The sequence below is a fragment of the Strix aluco genome, chromosome 4, assembly GCF_031877795.1.
Source record: "Strix aluco isolate bStrAlu1 chromosome 4, bStrAlu1.hap1, whole genome shotgun sequence".
Lineage (NCBI taxonomy): Eukaryota > Metazoa > Chordata > Aves > Strigiformes > Strigidae > Strix > Strix aluco.
In genome coordinates, this window is record NC_133934.1 from 91,053,040 (window position 1) to 91,074,919 (window position 21,880).

The following is a 21,880-nucleotide window of genomic DNA, read 5'->3' on the forward strand; positions in this document are numbered from 1 at the left end:
ACTGAAGGCAGAAAGGAGGCACAAAGTCTTCTCTTAGAAATAACTTCTGACAAATTAAGGTGGAACTCTTCAGAGAAAAATGTGGTGCAGATTTGAGAGCAGTCCCCCCCCATGAACTTCAGTAAGAGCCCAAGAAGCACCAAAGTAATATTAAGGAACCACCATTTTAGCCAAGTCAAAATACTACTAGGTATTTATAACCTCTATACCAGATGTACATAGTATGATATACACTCACCTTTTTTACCTTTGATTCTTCTTCTCTTATTCTTTCTTTCTAGACTAGGAATTTCAGGAGAAGATCCCTCCTGCAAGTAAAATAATTTATTAACAAAAGTTACAAGAGGAATTTTGTCTAAATTGAGAAGTCAAACAGTAATCTTTCCAACCAGTACTTGTACCCACAGAGAAGAATATACAATTAATTTTGCACATTCTCCTATAACTCATCCTTCCCTCTGCCCTTAAGAGGGAGGGCAACAAAGTAAGAGGAATGTTTTCATCTCAACTAGGAAGAAATATTAAATAAGTTGACAGTCTTCTACTTGCTCAGATGTTTAAGACCACATTTGGGTCAGATTTTGTGCTCTACAGTTTTAATTGAACATTTAGAGGATTAAATCAGTAAAGAATTAAAATGACTGCTTTCTGCATATGACAAAACCATTTTGAGGATTTTGATAAGAAACATTTTTTTCCCTCCTTTGGGTAAGTCCAAGACAGGACAGTGAAACAAATTCAGATTTAGGGACATCATTTTAAGTATATAATTTTGTAAGAAGGGTTGTCTTTCCTTGCTTGACCATAAAACCAGGAACACCCAAGAAAAACAAATTTCTACTACAGCCTAGCTTCCATTTAAGTTGGGAAACACCAAGATTCTTTCTACAACACCAAGAACTTCCATGGAAATATTTTAATAGCTCTCATTTACCAGCATAGCATGGCAGTTACCAAATCAAAATTAAAGAGCATTTGCCATTCATACTAATTAAAAAAGATTAAACACAAGTCCTGCACTGCCAAGGCAGAAACAGAAAAGATTCTTAAAGAAAATTCAGTCAAACAAGCAAATTAGTTTGAGGCTATCCATGTACAAGACAATCAAATGGAGAAAGTCCTCCTTGCAGAGATCATTCCAAGGTTGAATGACCATTGACAGGGAAAAAAAAAATTTTTCAGTGCACCAAAGCTGAACAAAATTACACACTTACTCCAGTTGCTCTTCGTTTCTTTCCAATTCCTTGGCTGTCATTCTGCTCAGTACCAGATGTGCAGCTACTGTCTGTAGCTGCATCTATGTTATTAGACACTGCAAGAAGTGAAGCATTATTTGAAGCTGAACAATTTTCTTCTGAGATTTCTAGTACATTTTGTTTTTCAAGAAGAGGTATTCTCTTCTCCGGGCTCTCCTGCTCTTGTTTTGTGAGGCCTGTGACCTCAGAGGTGGCTTGTAGGCTGTGTCTTCTTCCACTAGTCTCAGTTCTTTCCGACATAAATGGTGACAAAGGAAGAGAAGACGTCTCCTGTTTCAAGTCAGCCTCAATGTCAGCACTTGCCTTGCACCCAGATGTTACATGATGTGAGTGGCTAGCTGCAGTTATTTGCTTTTGCCCACTTTCTTTTAATTTGGCTTGTTCACTGAAGAAGCTATAAGCAGAAGGATTTCTGTCTGCAATGACACTGCTTTCAGAAAAGCTACGTTTTCTGGCTGAGCCAGGCACTGCTAAGGAAATCCCTTCCCACTGGAATCCTTCCAGAGTAGACAGATCAGATTCTTCACCGAGTTCTAGACCCTCTTGCTCATTTTGAACAAGAGGCACCATTTCTATGCCAAACCTTTAAGATGATAAAAAGAAAAATACATACACATGTAACAAGTCAGCTAAATCCAGAAGAAAGCCTCCCTTTACCCCAAATGCACATTACTTCTGTAAGAGATTTGGCAATTCATTACACTGGTATTCTGTGCTTTCTGTCTCATCTGGCAATGGAATCTCTTTTGTGTATCACAAAATTAGATTTAGTGGCTAGGAACTGACAGCATGATTTCCAAGTCAGAAATCATGTTATTGTAATTATTTCAAATCAAGTTTGGAATAAGCAAATATAACATCTTTTCAGGACACTTCAAAAACTTCAGGTTTAAAGAAAGTTACAAATGTGAAGTATTATATAATTGCTTCCTCTAAACACAAAACCAAACTACATATCAGATTAAAAGATTAACAAATGAACAGGGAGCATTTATTCTCCCTATAGCAATGCAAGTATTTGTTGTAGTCCTGAATAAATGAATAAGCAACTGTCACAGCATTGTTCACATCCTGATTGCATTTTATATTCTTCCACTTACTAGAACTTGAAAAGCAAATATACTGCTAGTGTCCATGTTCAGATACTAAGTAACCATTATGAACTGATCAGAGTCTTTTCTCAGCAGCAGAATACTATTACTTATCTATAGATAGACATTCACAGCAGCAAGCAATCATAAAAACTAAAATATTTGTAAATGTAAAAGATGGTGGTATAGCAAGCTTCCTTCTAAAGTCTTAATTTTAGGGCTAAGGAATTCATTTCAGATTTGGAGAAAAACAACCCTCCTCTCAACACACTGAGAGAGGCATGGTTAAATCTGAAAGCTACCAACCTTGGTAAACCTTTGCCAAGTTCCTGTTTCTTCTTGGTTACTTGCTGGATGACTTGATCCCAGTTTACATTTCGCCGGGAAGCACTAAGAATCTGCCTGAGGGTGGGTTTAAGCCCCGACTCCTTCTCAGTCTCACTTTTCCGATGGCCGCTCACATTCCGAATGCGCCGTGCGTTATTGAGATTGGGCTCTGGAAGATGTGTCCCAACTTTGCTCTTCAGACTAATATGTCGTGTCAGGTCTCTTTGCAGAGAGGCAGGAAGGCCAAGTTTGCTTAGATCAGGAAGAAGGAGGCCTAGTGACTGGCTTCCTCCTTTTTGCAGCTCATGATCTGAAGGATTTTCAAAACCTTCCATTTCAAAGTGATCATGAGACTTGACACGTTCTTCATCCCCTTCTCCATCATGTGGGGAGGCTTTCAAATCCACATGCAAATGGTCCTGACCACTTGATGGAGAAACTGTGGATTCCATCTGAAACATAGAATCTTTTATGTCAGCAGAAGCGATACTTGAAGGAGCTGGCTTTTCATCATCTTCCTTTTCAGAGGTGGCAGGTTTACCCTCTGGAGTATCACAGGGTAAGCAAGAACTAACAGAAGAACCCAACTTTTCAATTCTTGCTTCTGACTTCTCACTTCCTGTTAAATCATCATCGCTTACATCTTCTAATGAATCTAGTCTGAACTCATTCTTTGGCAATGCTTTCCCAGTTTCTTCCCCATTCTGGTCACCTGTATCCTTGCAAGAGCTTAAGGGAATATTTTGCAAGGAAGGGTTGGACTGAATATCTTTGGGGTTTTGCTCTGCTTCACTTAAGTTATTAATAGGCTCTCCAAGATTTCTACCAAGCACATCTTTGTTGTCTTCTAAGTTACCACCACATGCACCCTTCAGCTTTGATGAATAAGAGGAGAAACTGTTTGTTTCCAAGTTCAGCGCATTCAAATGATTCTGCTCTTTGCCACTAGTTGAGGATAACAGAAGCCTGACATTTTTTAAGAGACTGTTTGTGTCCTGCTTTGGGGAAGGTAACTTCACATCTGTGATACTCAGAAGGGGGGATTTCAGTGATGGCATCTTATTACTTCTGCCATTGTCTTTGTCAGGCTTTTCACCACTGGAACAGTCTTTCATTACCTTGCAAGAATCAAGGTGATCTGAGGTTACATTACAGGGGGAAGATGCTTCCCATTTTCTAAGTTTTGCAAGGCTAACATTGGCTTCACAAGTTTTTCCTTTCATTGATGAATCGGTAAGAGGCATAAATACAGAACCCATTTTATCTGGAGTTTTAGAAATGTTATCTTCAGACCATGGTTGCTGCTCTGCAGCTTTCTGGGATGGGTAGGGAGTCCAGCGATACATTTTATCTCTGGAAGGACTGCCACTTTTTCCACTGGATCTTGAAATTTTGCTTTCTTGTTGCTTCGACATACCAAAATCCAACATGCCCTCAGAAGGAAGTTTATCACTAGTAAAATCAAGCAAGTCACTTCTATTTTTTTGATCTCTGTATGGCAGAACATCAATGTCTTTCTCCTGACGCTGCCATGCATATCTTTCCTTATTATATTTATTTGGCTCTACCGAATATGTATCTCCTGAGTTTCCAAAATTCCAGCCATTTGCACCATGAGAACTAGATTTCCAGTTTCCTCCATAACTCTTGGAATTCCAGCTAGAAAAATGACTTGTTCCTTCTGAGTGCCAAGTAGAATTTCTCTCCCTGGCACTACTGTGATGCCAATTTGATGTTCCTCCTCCCCTCTCTCTTGCATGCCAAGCATTTCCAGAATTCCCATAGTTATGCCAATTTGAAGAGCTTCCTGAAACATTTTGGTGCCTCCCAGAGCGTCCCCTTGGGCCACCTGAATGTCTGCTTGTAGTAAGGTTCCTCTGAGAGTGTGAAAATTTGCCCTGTCTAGGATTAATATAATCATCCTTTTCCCACTTCCAGTCCCTTTGTGATGCATTATGATGATGCCATGATGACTGATCATAAGCTTCTCTTTCTTTGTAAGCACCTCTTTCTTCTCGCCTTCTCTGTGATCTCCTGTCTTCACATTCTAATTCTTTGTTTGCACAGCCTGGTTCAGCTTGCCTACAAAACAATTGAGAAAAACCTAAATTCTGATGCCATTCTACTGAAATCCAACAGCCCACAAGCCTCATACATTTTATTTACACTAGGAAGAAATTTATTTTTTTAATAGAAAGAAACAGAGATAACTTTTTAGCTGCTTTACTGTTCAGGCTTCTGTAGTGTTTGACTTTCAAAACTAATGTTGTACCTTTACTTAAATATGATATTTCAAAACTGCTCTTAGAGGAACAACTGATTCAGTGCAGGGACAGTTCAATAGATTAATTCTTAAATATTTATGTAACTTGGAAGATAATACTCCTTTCTTTTTACTAGTTATTGGACTAATAAACAAACAAAAAGAAAGCTTCTTTCTGTTGTATAATCTTTGTAATTTGAGTAATCTTGATAGAAGAAAAATTCATTAGTAGTGAGATAATTATTTTTTTCTGAAGACTATTCTGATGGCATAACTAGAGTGAACTGATACAAAACAGAAGGAAAGCCAGGCTGAGAAAAGCAGTTATTCTACTTAGTGGAGATCATGTCTCAGTTTATAAAGCTTAACTTAAAACACAGACGTAAAGCATCCACAGCAGTTGTACCTCAGATACAAAAATACGGTTCACAGCATGCAATGCTGAGTCTGTATGAGCCTCCCAGAAGAACTGTCTACTGCCCTTTGGATAGTACTTGTGCTTGGCAACTTACCATGAACACGTGGTAAATTATCACATGTACATTTAAAGATAAATGCTACCTTAACACTGACAGCTATTCTCAGGGTCAGTCTAAACTCTCTAAGTATTTATTCTACCAAATGCAGAGGTTTTTTCAAAGTTTTCCCAAAAATGGATTACAGAAATGCTTCTGTCTGACATTACAGGAATACATTCATTCTAGGTACCTGGACAAGCAAGACAGGAAACTTTCACACTACTGCTCAAAAACAATTGATTTGAGTCAACTGAAAATTCAGATTGTATCACCATTTCAGTTTTCAACACATTCCAGTTTTGCTAAAAGATGCACAAATAATTACTCTCTAATGGCAAATGGCCTACTGCATAAGATAAAGCGAGCTCTAGGACAAGAATTCAAAGAAACTATGTCTAAGTGATACTGTAAGTTCTAGGAACTGGCTCAACTTGATTATGATCTAATAGAAACAATTTTGCTGTATTATTAACTTCACCCACGTACTTCCTTTTTTTTCCCGCTCTCCAAACCACCATCCAGCCAAGAGAGATTTTCATAAGATTTTAGTTGCCTCGCAATATAACTGTACTGACAGAGCTACTCCTTTACCATAAAACCACGGAAAGTGACATTGTTGCTACCTACATTGACCAACAGGAAAACATGACCAGCCCTAGTATGACAGAATGGTGTCAAAACCAAATAATCTCCACAGATTTATGCACTTGGAGATGCTAAATTGAAACTTCCAGCCACAGCAAGCAAGAGCTTCTTTTAAAAATCATATGTCCCCTTAATACCATCACCTTGCCATAAATCTATTAAAACAATGTATTCCCAGGTGGAACATCATATTAGTAGTGCACACTTGCAGAGTCACATGGAATATAAAAGCCAATACTTAATACTCTCTGCAGCCTTCTGTTTCACAGTGAGCTATGAGAATTATGTTTAGCTAATGGTAAGCAGTAAGATAGAACAGGTAAGAAATTTCATTCAAAGAATACAGGATTTCAGTGTGACATTGACCGAACAATCCAATTCATTTTAAAAACAGACAGTTTAAACTTTTACCACAAAGCATGTTCAGCAACAGCTTCTAAAAGGCCCAGTTCCTACAGACACCCCCCACCCCAAACAATATTAACACTACTGTCAGATCTGTTAACTTAACCCCTTTCAGTTAAATGGGTATCAAATGTTAAAATATTAGGGCTCTCAATACACAGGATTCCACACTGGGGACTGTTTTTATCCATAATAGAGAATAGTTGTACTTCCTCACTAGTAGTAGATCAATGCAATAAGAACATTCAGCAGAATCATGTTTACATGTTGAAACTATGATATCCACACAGATCTCTTGGATTGTTCTCTTAAGTACACTAACTAAAGGCAGTTGACATTTCATGAGGACCTAAGCCTTGGAAGCGTATCCTAACACATTAAAAGCAATTGTATGACCTAAGAGGAGAAAGGAAAACTCACCGGTTCCGTTCCTTCCTTTGCTTGATTAGCTGAATGAGTTCTTTGTCAAGGTATTCTTCTTCTGCCTCTTCTTTCTCTTCCTCTTTTCTGTCATGGGCATCAACACTGTCTTTGTGCAGCTGGCTGGAGATGTGCTTGGCATATGCTGACAAACCCACCAGTGTCACCCTGCACACCCGGCATTCATGGTTGCTGTCCCTAGGAAGAGAAGCAGAGGGTGGACTTTCAACTCTGCCAACAGGCATGGCAGGTATCTCTGGTATTACTTTGTTTCCTCTGAATGTGCTTGAGTTCAAGGCAACTAGGTTTTGCTCAGTATATTTAAGTTACTTGAATTCTCTGGCTTTTTCTTTCAAGGTCTAGTTTTCTGATGGTCAGTTTTTAAAAGATTTTTTTCCAACAATCAAGAGGTAAAAGACTTGATAATAAAGCTGTGTTAACTGGGAGGAAGAATTCTTCTTGAATTGTTGTACTCAAAATCTTTTCAGAGGAAACATAGTGAGCGAGGAGGCAGAGTGGAAGGCTTACAGAGCTAGCAGGAGCTGCTCTGAAGCCTATCCATGGTGCCAGCTGCACTGGGGAAGCCTGGTGACAGCCTCTACATTTAATCCTTGCCTTGAGCCTTCCCCCAGTGAAATTTAGAAAAGGGAGGAGGCAGAACATGGATACAGCCAATCCTGATACAACATAACCTAAACTGGGACAGCTGAGACTGCTGCCTGGAATCCAAAGACTCCACAGCACAGCGACTGATGGGAGGGTGTCTTCAGTTCACTGTACTTTATTTGGTTCAAGTGTGCATGAGGTCTGCTTTCTACTTTAGAGGACTTATCTTAAAAAATACAGACATTATTTCAGCTGGAGGAAGTTGACAGCTGTGTCAGACAAATGGCTTTACTCATGTTTCAGTGAATATGGATTGAGGTTACAACATTTTTTTTCCTTTTTTTTTTTTAAAGAAATTCAGATTTCTAAAAATACCTCACTTTTTGTCTTGATAAATCCTTTCAGTACTACACTGTTAAAGAAATACATTGTTAATAATAAACCTAAACAAGGAAAATATGTTCACCAGCTAAAAAGAAGTCAGGAAAAAATTAGCGAGAGCATAGTCCACTCCAAATAACTCAGCAGGACCAAGTTAGGACTCACTGCCTGCCTCCACAATGCTTTCTTCAATTCTGCCATTTAATTCATAAGAGTAGCTTTGCATATCCCCATGGTGCACTTGAGACCGAAGACTTATAAGAACAGCATTATAATATCAAAACACAGTTCATGACTGGGGTCAAAAAAATGGGATCCATAAAGGAAAAAGACAAACACGAATCCTTGTTTCTTTACAGAAATTTTAAAAATAAAATGAGAAAAAGATGAAAAGATGCACTTTCACTCAAGGTATTAAGCCAACATCCTTATCAGAGCAGTTAATGGAGTGTCAGCAGCTATATTTTATTTATCCTGGAAATCTGTGGTTCTCCTCCTAACATAGTTGAGATATTTAACCAATGCAGTCATTCAGGCACAGCTAGAGAGGGGTTTATTTTAAACAGAATAATTCATAAAAATGACACTTTTTACATTTAATTATTTTATATGTTGCAGCCTAAGTAATTTCTGATTAAACATTTGGATAAATTTCATTTACAAAGTCAGAAGCTTACAAATTTAGTCTCTGTTTTCCAGAGAGGGTGGTACTTCATTTTGCACACTTCACACTCACTAATAAATATTCAAAGCCCAGATACTATATATTGTACTCTGGGCTATCTCATTAACCCAATAAAGACAACCAAATACAATCAGTAATTTTTATTAATGTCATCAGAAGAATCCTCTCCACACTCATAAATGGCACAGCTATGCATTGCTAATAAGACTTATTTTTAACTTACGGCATCACACAAGGCAAACTGCTAACGGAAAGTTGGCTTCTTGCTGAAAAAGCTGTTATTTTTACATAACGTTCCACTTCAATCATAAGGACACCTCAACGAGAAACACACCTCAGTGGTACTAATTAGATTTTAGGGAACAATCCAAATTCTTCCTAAGATGCATATTCCAATTTTTTTTATAAAACTTTCATCATCCTCATTTACAGACTAACTAAATAAATGCAACTTACTTTGGACAAAGCCAGTGAGTTAGCAGCTGGCCTAAGGACAAAGAACTTGTTTCTATCACTTCTAACTTGAAAGGTATTAATTACAAAGCTGTGCCTCTTGTACCAACTGACTGTCTGGAGAGAAAAGACTCAAGTGTGTAGTAACTAGACTTCTCTGTCATGCTCTTAATCTATACAGACCTACAGAAAAAACAACACTGTTCTTCTGTATGAAGAACTGCTTCAATTGAAGATTAACTGGCTAGGAGTTCAGACAGTTATACTTAAGGGAATTCAGAGTTCCTTCAGTTCTTTCCTTACCCTATCCTCATTAATATCAGCCAGTTCTGACTACACTCCACAACACACACTGATCACACAGGAACACCACACCATCCTAGTTGTTCAACAAAAAGGCCAAAAGCAGTTTGAAATAAACATGACAAAAGTACTCTCAGTATGAAAACATCCAAGAGCTTTATTTACTGGATGTGTACTTAAGATGGCAGACTCAGTGCTCCTTGTACAAGAGCATTATTTCACTTTCAGTTTAAAAAAACAAACCAACCAACCAAACAGAAACATAAAGCTTTGTACTTCATATACAATTCCCCTTATATATCACACTAAGACTTCAAGAAGAGGAAAAGAGCCTTCACATGTTTCAGAAAATTACCCCTTGAGATTACTAAGGTAACTTTAAAATGAGAAAAGCGTGAACCAATGTGTACACTTCCTTTAGCTCTTCCCTACAGGAAGTCTAAAAAGTGACTTCTAGTTGAATGTTAAATTTGAAGGTAGTAAGATGCTGATACTACACACTTTGACAGTATTATCTTCTGTTACGTAATTCAACCACACTCACAGGTTGTTGCTTGTGCTTCACATTTTCTACTTGGAGTACCTTTTGCTCTACAAGGCTGTAAGACTCCTAAAAGACTTCTACTAAACTTAAATGGGAAGAAGAAGGAGAGGCACAGGGGAAGAAAACAAGGCTGCTGCTGCTGCTGAAGTGAAAAATGAAGTTCATTTTTCATTTTGAGAACACACGTCTTCCATGCATTCTTCTGAATGAAGTAATGAAGACAGTTACCTTAGTAATAGAAAACATAATGATGATGAAACAAATTTAATTTAATTTCAGTCTTACGGAAATGGAAAACCAAGTATTATCAGATCACTTGCAAGCCACTGCAGACACTATATATAACTTCTAGAAATTACTGTTACTTTCAAGAATCATAAACTAATAAAAAAAAATTAATGCCAAAATATGTGAAATTTTAAGCTGATCTCAGAACCAACTGTCAGAAGAAGAAAGTCCAGAACAGAAATGCTCAACCAGTTAGCTGACCAGAAGCCCTAAGTCAGCTTCTAGTGCAGAGGACATTCTGGTTTCTGAGCAACCCCTTCCCAGCTGTTCGGTAACAGAACAAATCCTTTTCAGGCTCAACAGGACAGATATCGAATAGCATGATGTGCTTGATCCCAGGCACATTTTCAGAATGTTCCTAGCTCCCAAGACACAGTTGTGTGGGGCACAGCAGAGAAGGAAACAAGATTATCTGGGTTTTTTCTGGTTTGTTTTCTTTTCAAGTAGCTGAATTCAGAACAACAAAACCCCCAAGAAATGTAGGGCTGAGCAAGGGATGGTAATGGCAGGAGAAAAGAAAAAAAGAAGAGGGTGGAGAATGTGAGGAACTTATTTTTATGCCTTCCATCTTTACTACAAAGCAATTTTTATTTGAAAAAAATAAAACAGCTTCTGAAAAGTTGCTTTCATACATTTTCTCAATGTGACACAAGACCAACTTTGTTAATCTGGACAACTTGAAGATTTTCTGAATCTCACTAAAACAAATTTAGTTCCAAGAGGGAAAGATTATTTAATTTTCTGATATATTTTAAGATTTTGATAGTCCACACAACCGATGATGGAGATTCTGAAGACAGAAGTTCTTTTCCCAGTTTACTAACTTGCTGTGAAGCCCCAGACAAATTAATCAAATATTAAATGGAAGTAGAAATTAGACAACAGAAGTTATTTACTGACAGTTAATATGCACTTCAAGGTAAGCAGTGTCTTTTTACTTACTGTCCTGCAATAAGGTGTTTTTTTTTTTTTTTGAGAGAGAGAGAATTTGAAATGTTAGCAGATGTAAGTACACATATGATACAGATTTTCTGGAAGTCTAAACCTAAAAACATTTTAAGGTGCTGATTTAGGCAAACTACAGCAATACTTAGAAATTATACACAACACTAGTATAAAATACTATACAGCTGGCTCAAACAAATGTCTTCATCTGTGGGATGCATGTAATACAATCTTGTGCTCCAAACGTGGCCATCTTTCTGCAGCTATACGTATGTTTTGCATATAAAAAGTTACTGAAGAGAAGTAAGTTTCTAACTTCCTCTAGTTTTGAAACATAATAAAACAGAACAGTTTAAGAGTTTTACTAGAATTCAACCTGGCACAACTTAACTACATCAGCATTAGTATCTATCATAGTATAGATTAGAGTCTTAATTTCACTCAGCCTTTCTTTAATAGTTAACTCTTTAAAAAGGGGGCCTTGAGCCCTAACAGCTGGTCTCACCTTACACAAAACAACAGAATAAAAGCTACCTGAACGAAAAGCTAGCATGCAAACAGAAGTAGTCTACAATTTTGCTTCTCTGAATGTAAGATAGATGTCCCTCCTGACAAAATGGACGTCCCACACCTTGAAGAGATGAAAGAGGATCACTTCTTATCCTTTAAAAGGTGTTTAAAAGATATTTGCCATTTCCATATAAAGTTTGTGCTGCAAAATAATTAAAAATTTGTCTGTAGATCAAATACTTAAGTGCGGACTACCTGATCTCTCTGGCTACCTCAAAGCCCATACACCTGAAAGCACTTTTAAGTGCACTCTGGTTACAACTCGATTCCATATTATCAGGATGATCTTTGAATACCCCTTAACTCTCTCCTTCTGCTTTCCAAAGGCTGCAAATAAAACCAAGGAAACCAGAAGGAAAACACCATCCACCATGGTTAGGTCCCTTAACGAAACTGGACCAGGGTGGCAGAGGACAAAGCAGTCACTCAAGCAGATGCAGACTTTACACCCGAGATATTGGTCTTCTCACAGTCGTTTAAAAGATTAACAATTGTTTCTACATCACTTTTAAAAAACATTTTAAAAAGGAAAATACCAGTGTTCAAAATTCTGCCAAAAGCAGAATTCTACTGCTTCCAAAAAACCAAGCATGAAAATGGCAAGACCTAAAAACCACGTTCTTTAATTTTATTTCACTGCAGTCCAAGAAATACAGGAGAGCTTTCTTCCACATAACTGTTTGCCTCTTGAGTTTTTGACATTAAGAGAACATGCTCCTTGCCAGCTTTATCACAAGGCATGCAACTAAGCGATGCATAAAAATAAATTGTGCAATTCAGCTTGCATGGGAAACAGGACATGAGTTCTTCCAGAGGGTGACATTGAAAATGCACAGAGAGGAAGGATGCAAGATTGTTCTCATCCATACCTTCCCTTCAGGTTTTCAAGTTCTCTGTGGTGAAGCATGCTTCTCATGTGTTCTTCCATCTCCTTCAACAAGGGGAAAAAAGTAAAATTGGTCAAAACAAAATGGTGTACCATGTTTGAAAAGCTCACTTTTGAGAACTCTTTTGCCTTGCAGGAAGGTGTACGCTATTCCTGTAGGGCTGTAGCAGCTGCCATTCTCATTTCTATGACCATGAAAGCATAAGTAGTCACACTCTCAGGAACTCATATAATGTTACCTTTCCTGAGGAAGGACACACAGGAGTCATTAGAATTTAACAGAAGGGGAGCAGAATTCCAGGAGAAAGACAAATGGGTGCACCTAGCAAAGCTTATTAGACTGATTTTTGACAAATTACTGTTGATCATAATTTTAATTAAAAGTCCCATTGATACCACTCTCCAGAATCACAGTACTTAAAACAGTTTTCCTGTGCAATCTGAGCAGTCTCTCTGTACTTGTATTATGACACAGCTGTAATTGCATCACCACATACTATTTTACTGTTAGATGCACTTCAGAAACTGAGATGTACATAACACGTCAGTTTGTTCTCTACCTCACCCTTGATCCATGAACTGCAGTGATGTTATAATTAATTGCTATTGAAAGAGAGCTGCCAGAAGAGAAGGAAAGGTCACAATTCAGCAAAAGGAAGCAGTTCAGAAGATTTAACTTTCTCTTGCTGTTTGAGCCAAAGTGTTTGGAAATCTTCAAAGAACAGATACTAATCAGTATTCTCTTTAGTCCTTGAAACACCATCTGCAAAGGAAAAGCAACATCTTCAACCTTAAAGAGCTGTGTGAATTAATACATTGGCATTTGCAAGATATCCCTGTGCCATGTGGTTAAGCAATATATGAAGGTCCATTAAGAAACACTCAGTTTCAGTGCAGGCTTTGCATGATATGCAGTACACAGAAGATACACATCAAGTTGACACATTAATGAACACATGCTGTGATGCATAATTCCACAATCTCCTTCCATAAGGAAACACAGATCTTCCAAAAGGAATAAAAAACCAGTGTAGTACAGTATTCTCAACATACCACAATTTATAGCCAAATGAGTTCGAGTGCTTTTCACTTTACCATCTTTATACAACAATATAAAAAAAAAAATCAAAGACCTCAATATTTTTAACATACTGAATCAAGCACACTGCACAGCTCATTTCAAGAAAGATACTCTAAAGCACGTGCAAATATATTATTTCATTTGTGATAGACCTAGATCAATATATTCCCGGTAGAGGGAAAAACCCTCATACTTTGCACAATTTTAAAACAAAAGCATTTCTTACAAACATCTCATTAGTATCTTCATATTAGTATCTACTAAGAGATGTAAAGCATTCATGACTTACCTTTTTTGAGTTGTACACAATGTGACATAATACGCATTTTCGTTCTCGAACCATGCTTATTACTCTGGAAAGATCTTATCCCATACCTGCAAAGAAAAATAATTTTAAAAGAACCAACATTCATGATTACTTCACCCCCTCCATTAATCTGTTTTAGTAAGTAAAAATAAGTTACTATTAATGGAAACACTTGTGCTGAGTTTCTTTCAGAGAACACATACCTCTTGTGTATAGTCAATATTCTTCAGAAAAAGATAAAGTAGTTTTGAGTAGTCATCTAAACCAGCTATAATAAAAAGCAGTTTTCCCTTTCTTTCACTTTGTTCCTTGTCCTCCAAAACATGGCACTCATTTTAAAAGCAAACAGAGATCTGTAGAAATCCTCTCAGCAACTCAAATCAGATTAACAAAACACTTTTCAACTAGGATGATGAGAGGGACATAAGGAATTGGGGAAACCAAGCAGGGCAAACTCAGTTCTGTATTTTGGTACACAGGGCAGCTCAAATAAGATATTTAAGGCCCTAGGAAAATTAAGGAAAAGCCTGTCATGACAAAGACTGTCAGTCTTCAAGGTTTATCAGTCCATTTATTCACCATAAACTCTAAAATTATTTGAATTCAGTATTTTTCTCATTAACCTCTGTATGTGCCTGTACTGGAATACTCAATTTAGACAGCATTTAAGAGATATTATCTAACACTATGTTCTACATGGGCACCTTATGTATTTGAATCATTAATAAAAGCTATTGATTTTCATTAATTATTCCTAATAGTACAAGATTACTCAAAACTTTGCACCAGAATATTAAACATTTTAACACTGATCTACTTAAGACTTGCATATATGCAAACAAAAGCAACAACAGGTCAAATTAAATGCCGTATGTATTTTATCATAATGTTTAATTCATAAGGAGAGCAATTAAACTAGAGAGGTACATCACAGCCTAGGTTACAATACAAAGATGGACGTGACTGCGTAAGTAACAGGATATAATCTTTGCCCTTTTCTTTCTCTTAAAAGACACAAAGATGTAGAATGATCAAGCATTACAATAATTTGTTATTGACTTGGGGGAGGCAGTTCCTCACCCTAAAGTGGAAAGAAATGTATCTTTTTACTAACAGGCATTTTTACATCTCTACACAAAAAGACAAATCCTTCCAAGCTTTGCTATTTTACATTGGTCAACTTCAGAGCTGACTCAGCTAATACCATCAAACTTAACCTAGAAGAGCCTTCTTCAACACTCACCTCCACAGTTTACCCCACAAAGTTAATTCTAATTATTTACCATCAACCTTCTCTATAAGGGGCAACAAACCCTCTGAATCTGGTACTGACTAGAAGCTGTGAGCAATGGGCAAGAACCGGATTTTTACGAAATCCAGATTACCTAAAGTAGCTCTGACCTTCAGTGGTACTGTCCAACTGGAAACAAACAAAAATAAGCAAGTAAACCCACATCCACTCCAATTCCAAAATGTGGTTCTTTGACAAATAACTCCTCCAGATTTGCATGTCCATTTACAGTTAACGTACGCACCAGCATCTGTCCAGTTTAAAAGGGGAGAAATTGAGAATTGCAATAGCCCTTTCACCTTTAGACAACAGAAAAAGCAGTTCCCTCCCTAAAAAAAATTCCACAGCATCATACCAAAACAAACACACTTAAAACACAACAGGAAATTAAATTATCTTCTTATGTTCCCTAACCAGCATTCCTGGGGTGCCATTCCTGATCTCACTGAAATACCTGATAGCGTTTAAATATGCATTCGCACCTGATGTACTCTAATCATTACTAACAGCTGTTAATAACCCAACAAAGGTACAAGATCATTCAGAATTTGCACCACCCTAGGTCATATAGAGCACGCATATAAATTCATGTGGTATCAGTTTTGTGCATGCAAAAGCACCTGCCTTCATGGAAGCTCTGAACACAGAAATACCAAGTTTTGGAACAAATTCTTTGGAAAGCACATATAAAGAGTATAACTTGTTTTTAAACGTATTTCAACTGAGACAGCAGTTAAGGAAAGTTTAAGCTAATATGAATAGAGACAGAAAATGAGATATTTCAGCCTCATGATTCTCCACTAAGTTATTAGGTGAGTATAGGAACACACCATCAACATAGCGTTTATCCACAGATCTGTGCAGCTGCAACAGACCTAAGAGAATTATTTATGATTATACACAAGTGACACAGGTATCAATGCCTACCCAACATAGGAGAGCTGTTTTAACATGATTAATATGAAGTTACTCCTAAAAAGCAAGGGTGCTAATCCTTGCACTGATTTCAGATACTTCCTTTTGCATTAACATATTCTGTACCCCCCAACATTCTTCATTAGCACTACTTTTTAGTTTAGCAGAGTAATACCCTACATGTGCTCAGGTTCTTGTTCAAGATTACTCAAGTATTTACAGAATTCGTTCTGCACAAGGGTGAAACAACAGCATGGGACTTAAATCAGGAAAAGCAGGCCAGTAAAGTATGGTGACTTGCTGACACCAGTTAGCATGTAACATTAAAAAGTCTTCACAAGTAGAGTTACCATTACACCTGTTTTGGCTAATTAAAACATATAGTAACTATACACGATTACAGGAAGAGTTTTAGGTTAACTGTCCAATCAACTGGGCATTACTTATGACAGAGTACTAAAAATACTAATGGAATTCAAATGCTATTGGATGTCACTATGAAAAGTGAAACTTTCACCTCCACAGAGAGAAGCCCTTAGAGGCAAGGACTCAGAAGTAAAGAGATTCAGTAGATGCTACAGGGACTGGAAGAAGACAGACCCATGTTCTATTTCCAGATCCCCTCTTGATTTTTTTCATATCAAGAAACTTCAGAAATAGAGTTTTCTCTACAGAAATGCAGCTATATTTGAATTTTTAACAAAAAAAACCCCCATACTTTAAACACTGAACAATCTTCAAGCTTTTACAAGATTTAACAGTTTGCGCTTCTGAAATCACCAACTTGCTGTATAGCATAGGAAATTACTTCTTATGGGATGTTAACAGGAAAATGAGCTACTCTAAAATATGAGCAAACTGCAAGCAAAGATAAGGTTTTGCCAGAGAGACCCACCACCATATAAAAGAGAAACACATGTCAACAGCAAAATGTAAAGCCTTTAAAGCAAGTGAGATGTTACAACAACCTGCTACTTTGAGGTAATATAACCGTTCAGTGGGTCATTTTTTATTTGTTTTAAAGGGAAGGGACCCATTTTACAACTATGTGATGTAAATGTAACTTGCCCATAGCCTGCACCTGCCCAGAGCTTCGAAACGCCACACAGTTTTAATTAACTTAGGCAAGTCTGCTACAGAGATTTTGGAGAACAATTCTCACAAGTAAAAATAGCCTACAAAGAAAATAAGGCATTAGACTACTTCCTGCTACAACATCCATTTGTCCACAGTTATTCAACCTTACCGGATAACATACATTAAAAATGCACGTCAAGGTTAAATCTGCTACAGATCAGTGGCTGAACACTCTGACTATATAAAGCTACAAGTGCCATGGAGTGGGGCGGGCAGTCCGGCATTCCAGCTGCCTAGAAATCCTCAGGAGGCCTCAAAGATATCAGCAGCGCTGCCCTGCCTTTAAGGCTGCATGTCCCTACAGATAGCAGCGGAAACTCTACACTTGACGAGAACAGGAGTCTAGAAGTTCACCGCAGCAGAATGCTCTGCAGCAACACGCTCCTCAGCTCCTCGCAGGGATGTCATTCCTTTTGCTTTAGTGACCAACTGCACATGACCTCGGTGAGCTGTAGAACAGCGATACAGCTGCCACAGACACAGCACAGGAGAGAAGAGCAGAGAGGAAAGAAGCAACTCACCACAAAGTGCATTCATGAAATCTTTAGTTGGTTGATGGGAGGAAGTGGTGGACACAAGGTCATTTTGACTTGGAGAGAAGCCTCTTGCTCAGAAGAACTAGGAACAGAAGTGTATTTAGGCCCTGGAAAACACTTAAACAACCACTGCGAGGCTAGACCACACATAGTTTGATTATCAGCACAACTTCTTTTGCTAATCTGCCAAGAAGCTTAGTCTTTTCACAGGAAAACCTGGAGAATCCCACACAGGCCTTTGAAAGCTGTATCCAACCACCTATTGTGATAAATGAATGCTACAAAGCAATAATGACTGCTAATCCAACTCACGTTTTGTTAAAGCCTAGTAATAAAGAGATTTTCTTAAGGAAAAGTTTTATAACTATAAACCCATTTCCCTGTATTACACACTGCTCCAAACATCAAAGCCCTGTACCACTGTGAGAATGCTGTACAAAACCAAGTAATTCATCATAACAGGACAGAGGCCTATGCTCAGATTTCATCACCTGGGGCAGAATTGGTGTGGAATAAAGCACCAACATTCAAAGACTAGCTTTCCTTCCAGATTCATTGCCCTTGAGGCATCCAAATTCACCACATATCCCCTTGCTAGACTGTAACTTTTACCAATTACCTTAACATTACTTCTGGGCATGTGTGGGAGGCACTTTAAGCTTCCTTCTAAGATGCTGATCTGTGCAACCCAACCCGATCAGCAGACAGAAATTTAAGGACTTACTAAAGTTAAGTCATGACTAACAGCATTTTTCTCCTATAGGACACTATCATGCACAGTACAAACTACTTTGTAGTCACAGGGTTGATTTTTTTAATGTGGCAAGGGAGAGAACTGTATTACAGCCCAGTAGTTAAAACACTTGTACCAGAAGCAAAACTTTTAAGGTAAATTCCTCCCTGCTTTCCAAGATTTAACTTCATCCTCATGACAGACTGAGGGTACTCTAGACCCCTCAGCACTGAAACAGCACCACTGCACAGCAAATGTTGTAACTGGGCAGCCAAGTGCTCAACTGTTTTGATATTGAGCCAGAAGGAGTTCTTTTACAGATCAAAGTTCTTTTTTCTGTTAAAAGCAATAAAGTTGACTCCACTAGCTAGCCTAGAAGACATCTAGCAGATACTGTTTGTATGCTATCCCATGAGTACAGCTGGCTTTTTACAATATACAGGGAAGGTATACTGGACATAAGGAGACTGTAGAGATATACCTTAAACAGACCAGCTGTAGCTGGCAACTAGCTCACTCCCTACCCCCATGGTGGGATGGGGGAGAGAATTGGAAGAGTGAAAGTGAGAAAACTTGTGTGTTGAGATAAAGGCAGTTTAATAGGTAAAGAAAAACCATACACACAAGCAAAGCAGAGCAAGGAATTCATTCACCACTTCCCATCAGCAGGCAGGTATTCAGGCAACCCCAGGACAGCAGGGCTCCATCACGCATAACAGTGACTTGGGAAGACAAACACCATAACTCTGAATGCTGTCCCTCCACCTTCTTCTTCCTCCAGCTATATGTGCTGAGCATGATGTCAGACAGTGTGAGACATCCCTTGGGTCAGCTGTCCCAGCTGTATCCCCTCCCAACTTCTTGTGCACCCTCAGCCTCCTCACTGGTTGGGTGAGGAGCAGAAAAGGCCTTGGGTCTGTGTAAGCACTGCTCAGCACTAACTAAAACATCCCTGAGTTATCAACACTGTTTTCAGCACAAATCCAAAACACAGACCCATACCAGGTACTACGAAGAAAATTAACTCTATCCCAGCCAAACCCAGCAGGCACAGGAACACCTGGCATGAACAGAGTTGGGATTGATGTCTACTTTTATTTCAGTAAATCTAAGAATGGGGTACAGACCAGAAGAATATATACACCTTAATTCACAATCAAATTGCATCTAATTTGCTATATATAAGCAATGCTAATAATTTCATAATACCCAAACTAAGCTTTCCTTGCTGTAAACAGAGATAATTCTTCCCTAGTGAAAGTAAATGCCTTATTGCTATCTTACTTATGATAGCTTTTTATGCACCAGAAGATTCAGGGATATCCTAATTGGAATGGAGAGCTGTTCAGCATCATTGCTGTATGCTGTCATTTAGGACACCTAAAATCCACACACCTGGAAAGCTTCTCTTTTCCTCTGTACTTCCAGTTCATTTTTAGACATATGCAAACTCTTTTTCTTCAGATGTTTTCCTCAAACATCACATTTCCTGAGCCTGCTAAAACTGCCACTCCTCTTTCCAAATTGCCCACAACTCTAAAAGAAATGTCCAAAACTGGACATAGTACTCCAACTAAGACCCCTATTAGTACTCCATAGTACTCCAACTAAGACCCCTTTGGAGGGGGGAATTGTCTTTGTATCCCTACTACCATTACAGCCTCAAATATAATTGATAATAATTGAGACAAAGTCTTATTAAGAAGCAACGCAGTGATTCACAAAATGCACGACTAATAACTTGATTTAGATATTTCTGTGACTTACAAAAGAATTCACATCAAGTTATTCTGATAACCTTGTGTCACTTTATAAAAGGTCTTCAACAAAGAGACCTTTATAACAATGACAGAAATACGCACCACTTAATTTTACACTTACTTCTGTAACATTTCTCTGTATCCTTTTTTTCCTTCCTAGGGTATTTAAGCTCATAATACCCTTCACAGATATGCATACTATGTCTCTTTCACTGATTAGAAGTTAAGAACAGGGATTCAGAAGCCAAATCAAAACGGACTACTCTATACATCCCACCTATTCCACTTCCACAGAAGCAGGTACCTGGCCTTGGCAAAATGACTCAGACTCCCGAAGAAAGATCTACATCGACACAAGACAGTGTTGAGGAGAGCATTCAGTCAGTCAGGGGGCTTCTTCTATTTATACAGTCACTACACAGTATGAAGAACCACTGGAAAGTGATTTGAAGCACTCAAACCAAGGTAGTCTGATCACTCTTCAGTATACGGAGCTTTGGTGACAAGTAAATTCAAGTTAAGGATCCCAGACAGTAAGACAGCAGTCACTAATCATCAAGTAATAGAAATATAGGGGTCTGTCTGAATCCTTACATCTCCGTAACACAGTTTGCCCCAGGGTTGAATATTAGCAGCTCTGTCAACTTGGGATCAAAATGTAAAATAGTCTAGGACTAGATGAGAAAAATCCTTTCCACTACAAATATGAAAAACATTTTAATTAAAAGAAATAAGTTATTCGTAATGCACAGTACCCTCTTATTTTCCTATAATCAGCTTGAATCATTTAACACCTCAAATCTTATGACACCATCTGGTGGCAGAGTTCACAGATGATTATGAGATGTTAAAAATAATTTTATCAATTTGAATTTGATTCCAGATATCTTAGGAATTTTGTCTTTACAAGATAAAGTGGAAAAAATCAATGGAAAAATATCTTAATTTTACCTAGATGGAGTTATCTACAAGTTTTAGTATCTCTGTACACATTTTTGATATGTATTTATAGGGCAGTAATAGCTGTTATTCTTTTTACTGGCTACCACAGTCCTGTATAAATTAAGATGCATTTATCTAACATCTCATCAAATGTGTAACATTTTTAGATATATGGGCTAGAAGTTACCCCAAGTTTGGTTGCAGCCGCAAAAGCGACTCAGGTAACAGGGTAACATAGTTTAGCTAAAACCAATGACTTGTTTCAAATCGATAACACTAGAACATAGCTGCTATTTAACAAACTTTACATACAAAAATCACTCAATAGTGAAATATGTGTGGTGGTGCAAATGCCATTGCCTTGTACTGCCAGTTCAGTTTAACTCAAGCAAGGACTGAGAACAAGATAATACAGCTACCTTTAGCAGAAGAGACTTCACGATAGGAATCTATTTTCCAAGGTAAGAAGTTACAAAGTGACATTGCATTGGCCCTAGAACCTGCAATATTCATCCTAAATATTGCAGTGCTAATGGGGAGATAATTTCAAACTTCAGCAAAACTATTAACCAAATTTTTGGAAGGCTTGAGT

At 37.9% G+C, this 21,880-nt stretch overlaps 1 protein-coding gene across 4 annotated transcripts in view; it reads right to left on the reverse strand.

Annotated features, from left to right (window-relative positions):
• ZNF106 (zinc finger protein 106) overlaps nucleotides 1-21,880 on the reverse strand; it is a 42,211-nt gene that overhangs the window by 18,961 nt on the left and 1,370 nt on the right. For 3 of the 4 annotated variants that reach the window (XM_074824209.1, XM_074824210.1, XM_074824207.1), the window contains exons 2-7: nucleotides 13,957-14,042; nucleotides 12,570-12,631; nucleotides 6,926-7,123; nucleotides 2,654-4,756; nucleotides 1,215-1,839; nucleotides 239-308 (exon numbers count right to left, since the gene is read on the reverse strand). In XM_074824209.1, coding sequence (XP_074680310.1) covers nucleotides 239-308; nucleotides 1,215-1,839; nucleotides 2,654-4,756; nucleotides 6,926-7,123; nucleotides 12,570-12,631; nucleotides 13,957-14,010 — 3,112 coding nt within the window. In that variant the 5' untranslated portion in view covers nucleotides 14,011-14,042. Of the gene's footprint in view, nucleotides 1-238; nucleotides 309-1,214; nucleotides 1,840-2,653; nucleotides 4,757-6,925; nucleotides 7,124-12,569; nucleotides 12,632-13,956; nucleotides 14,043-17,838; nucleotides 17,936-21,880 lie in introns of all 4 variants that reach the window. The other variant, XM_074824208.1, reaches the window with a different exon arrangement.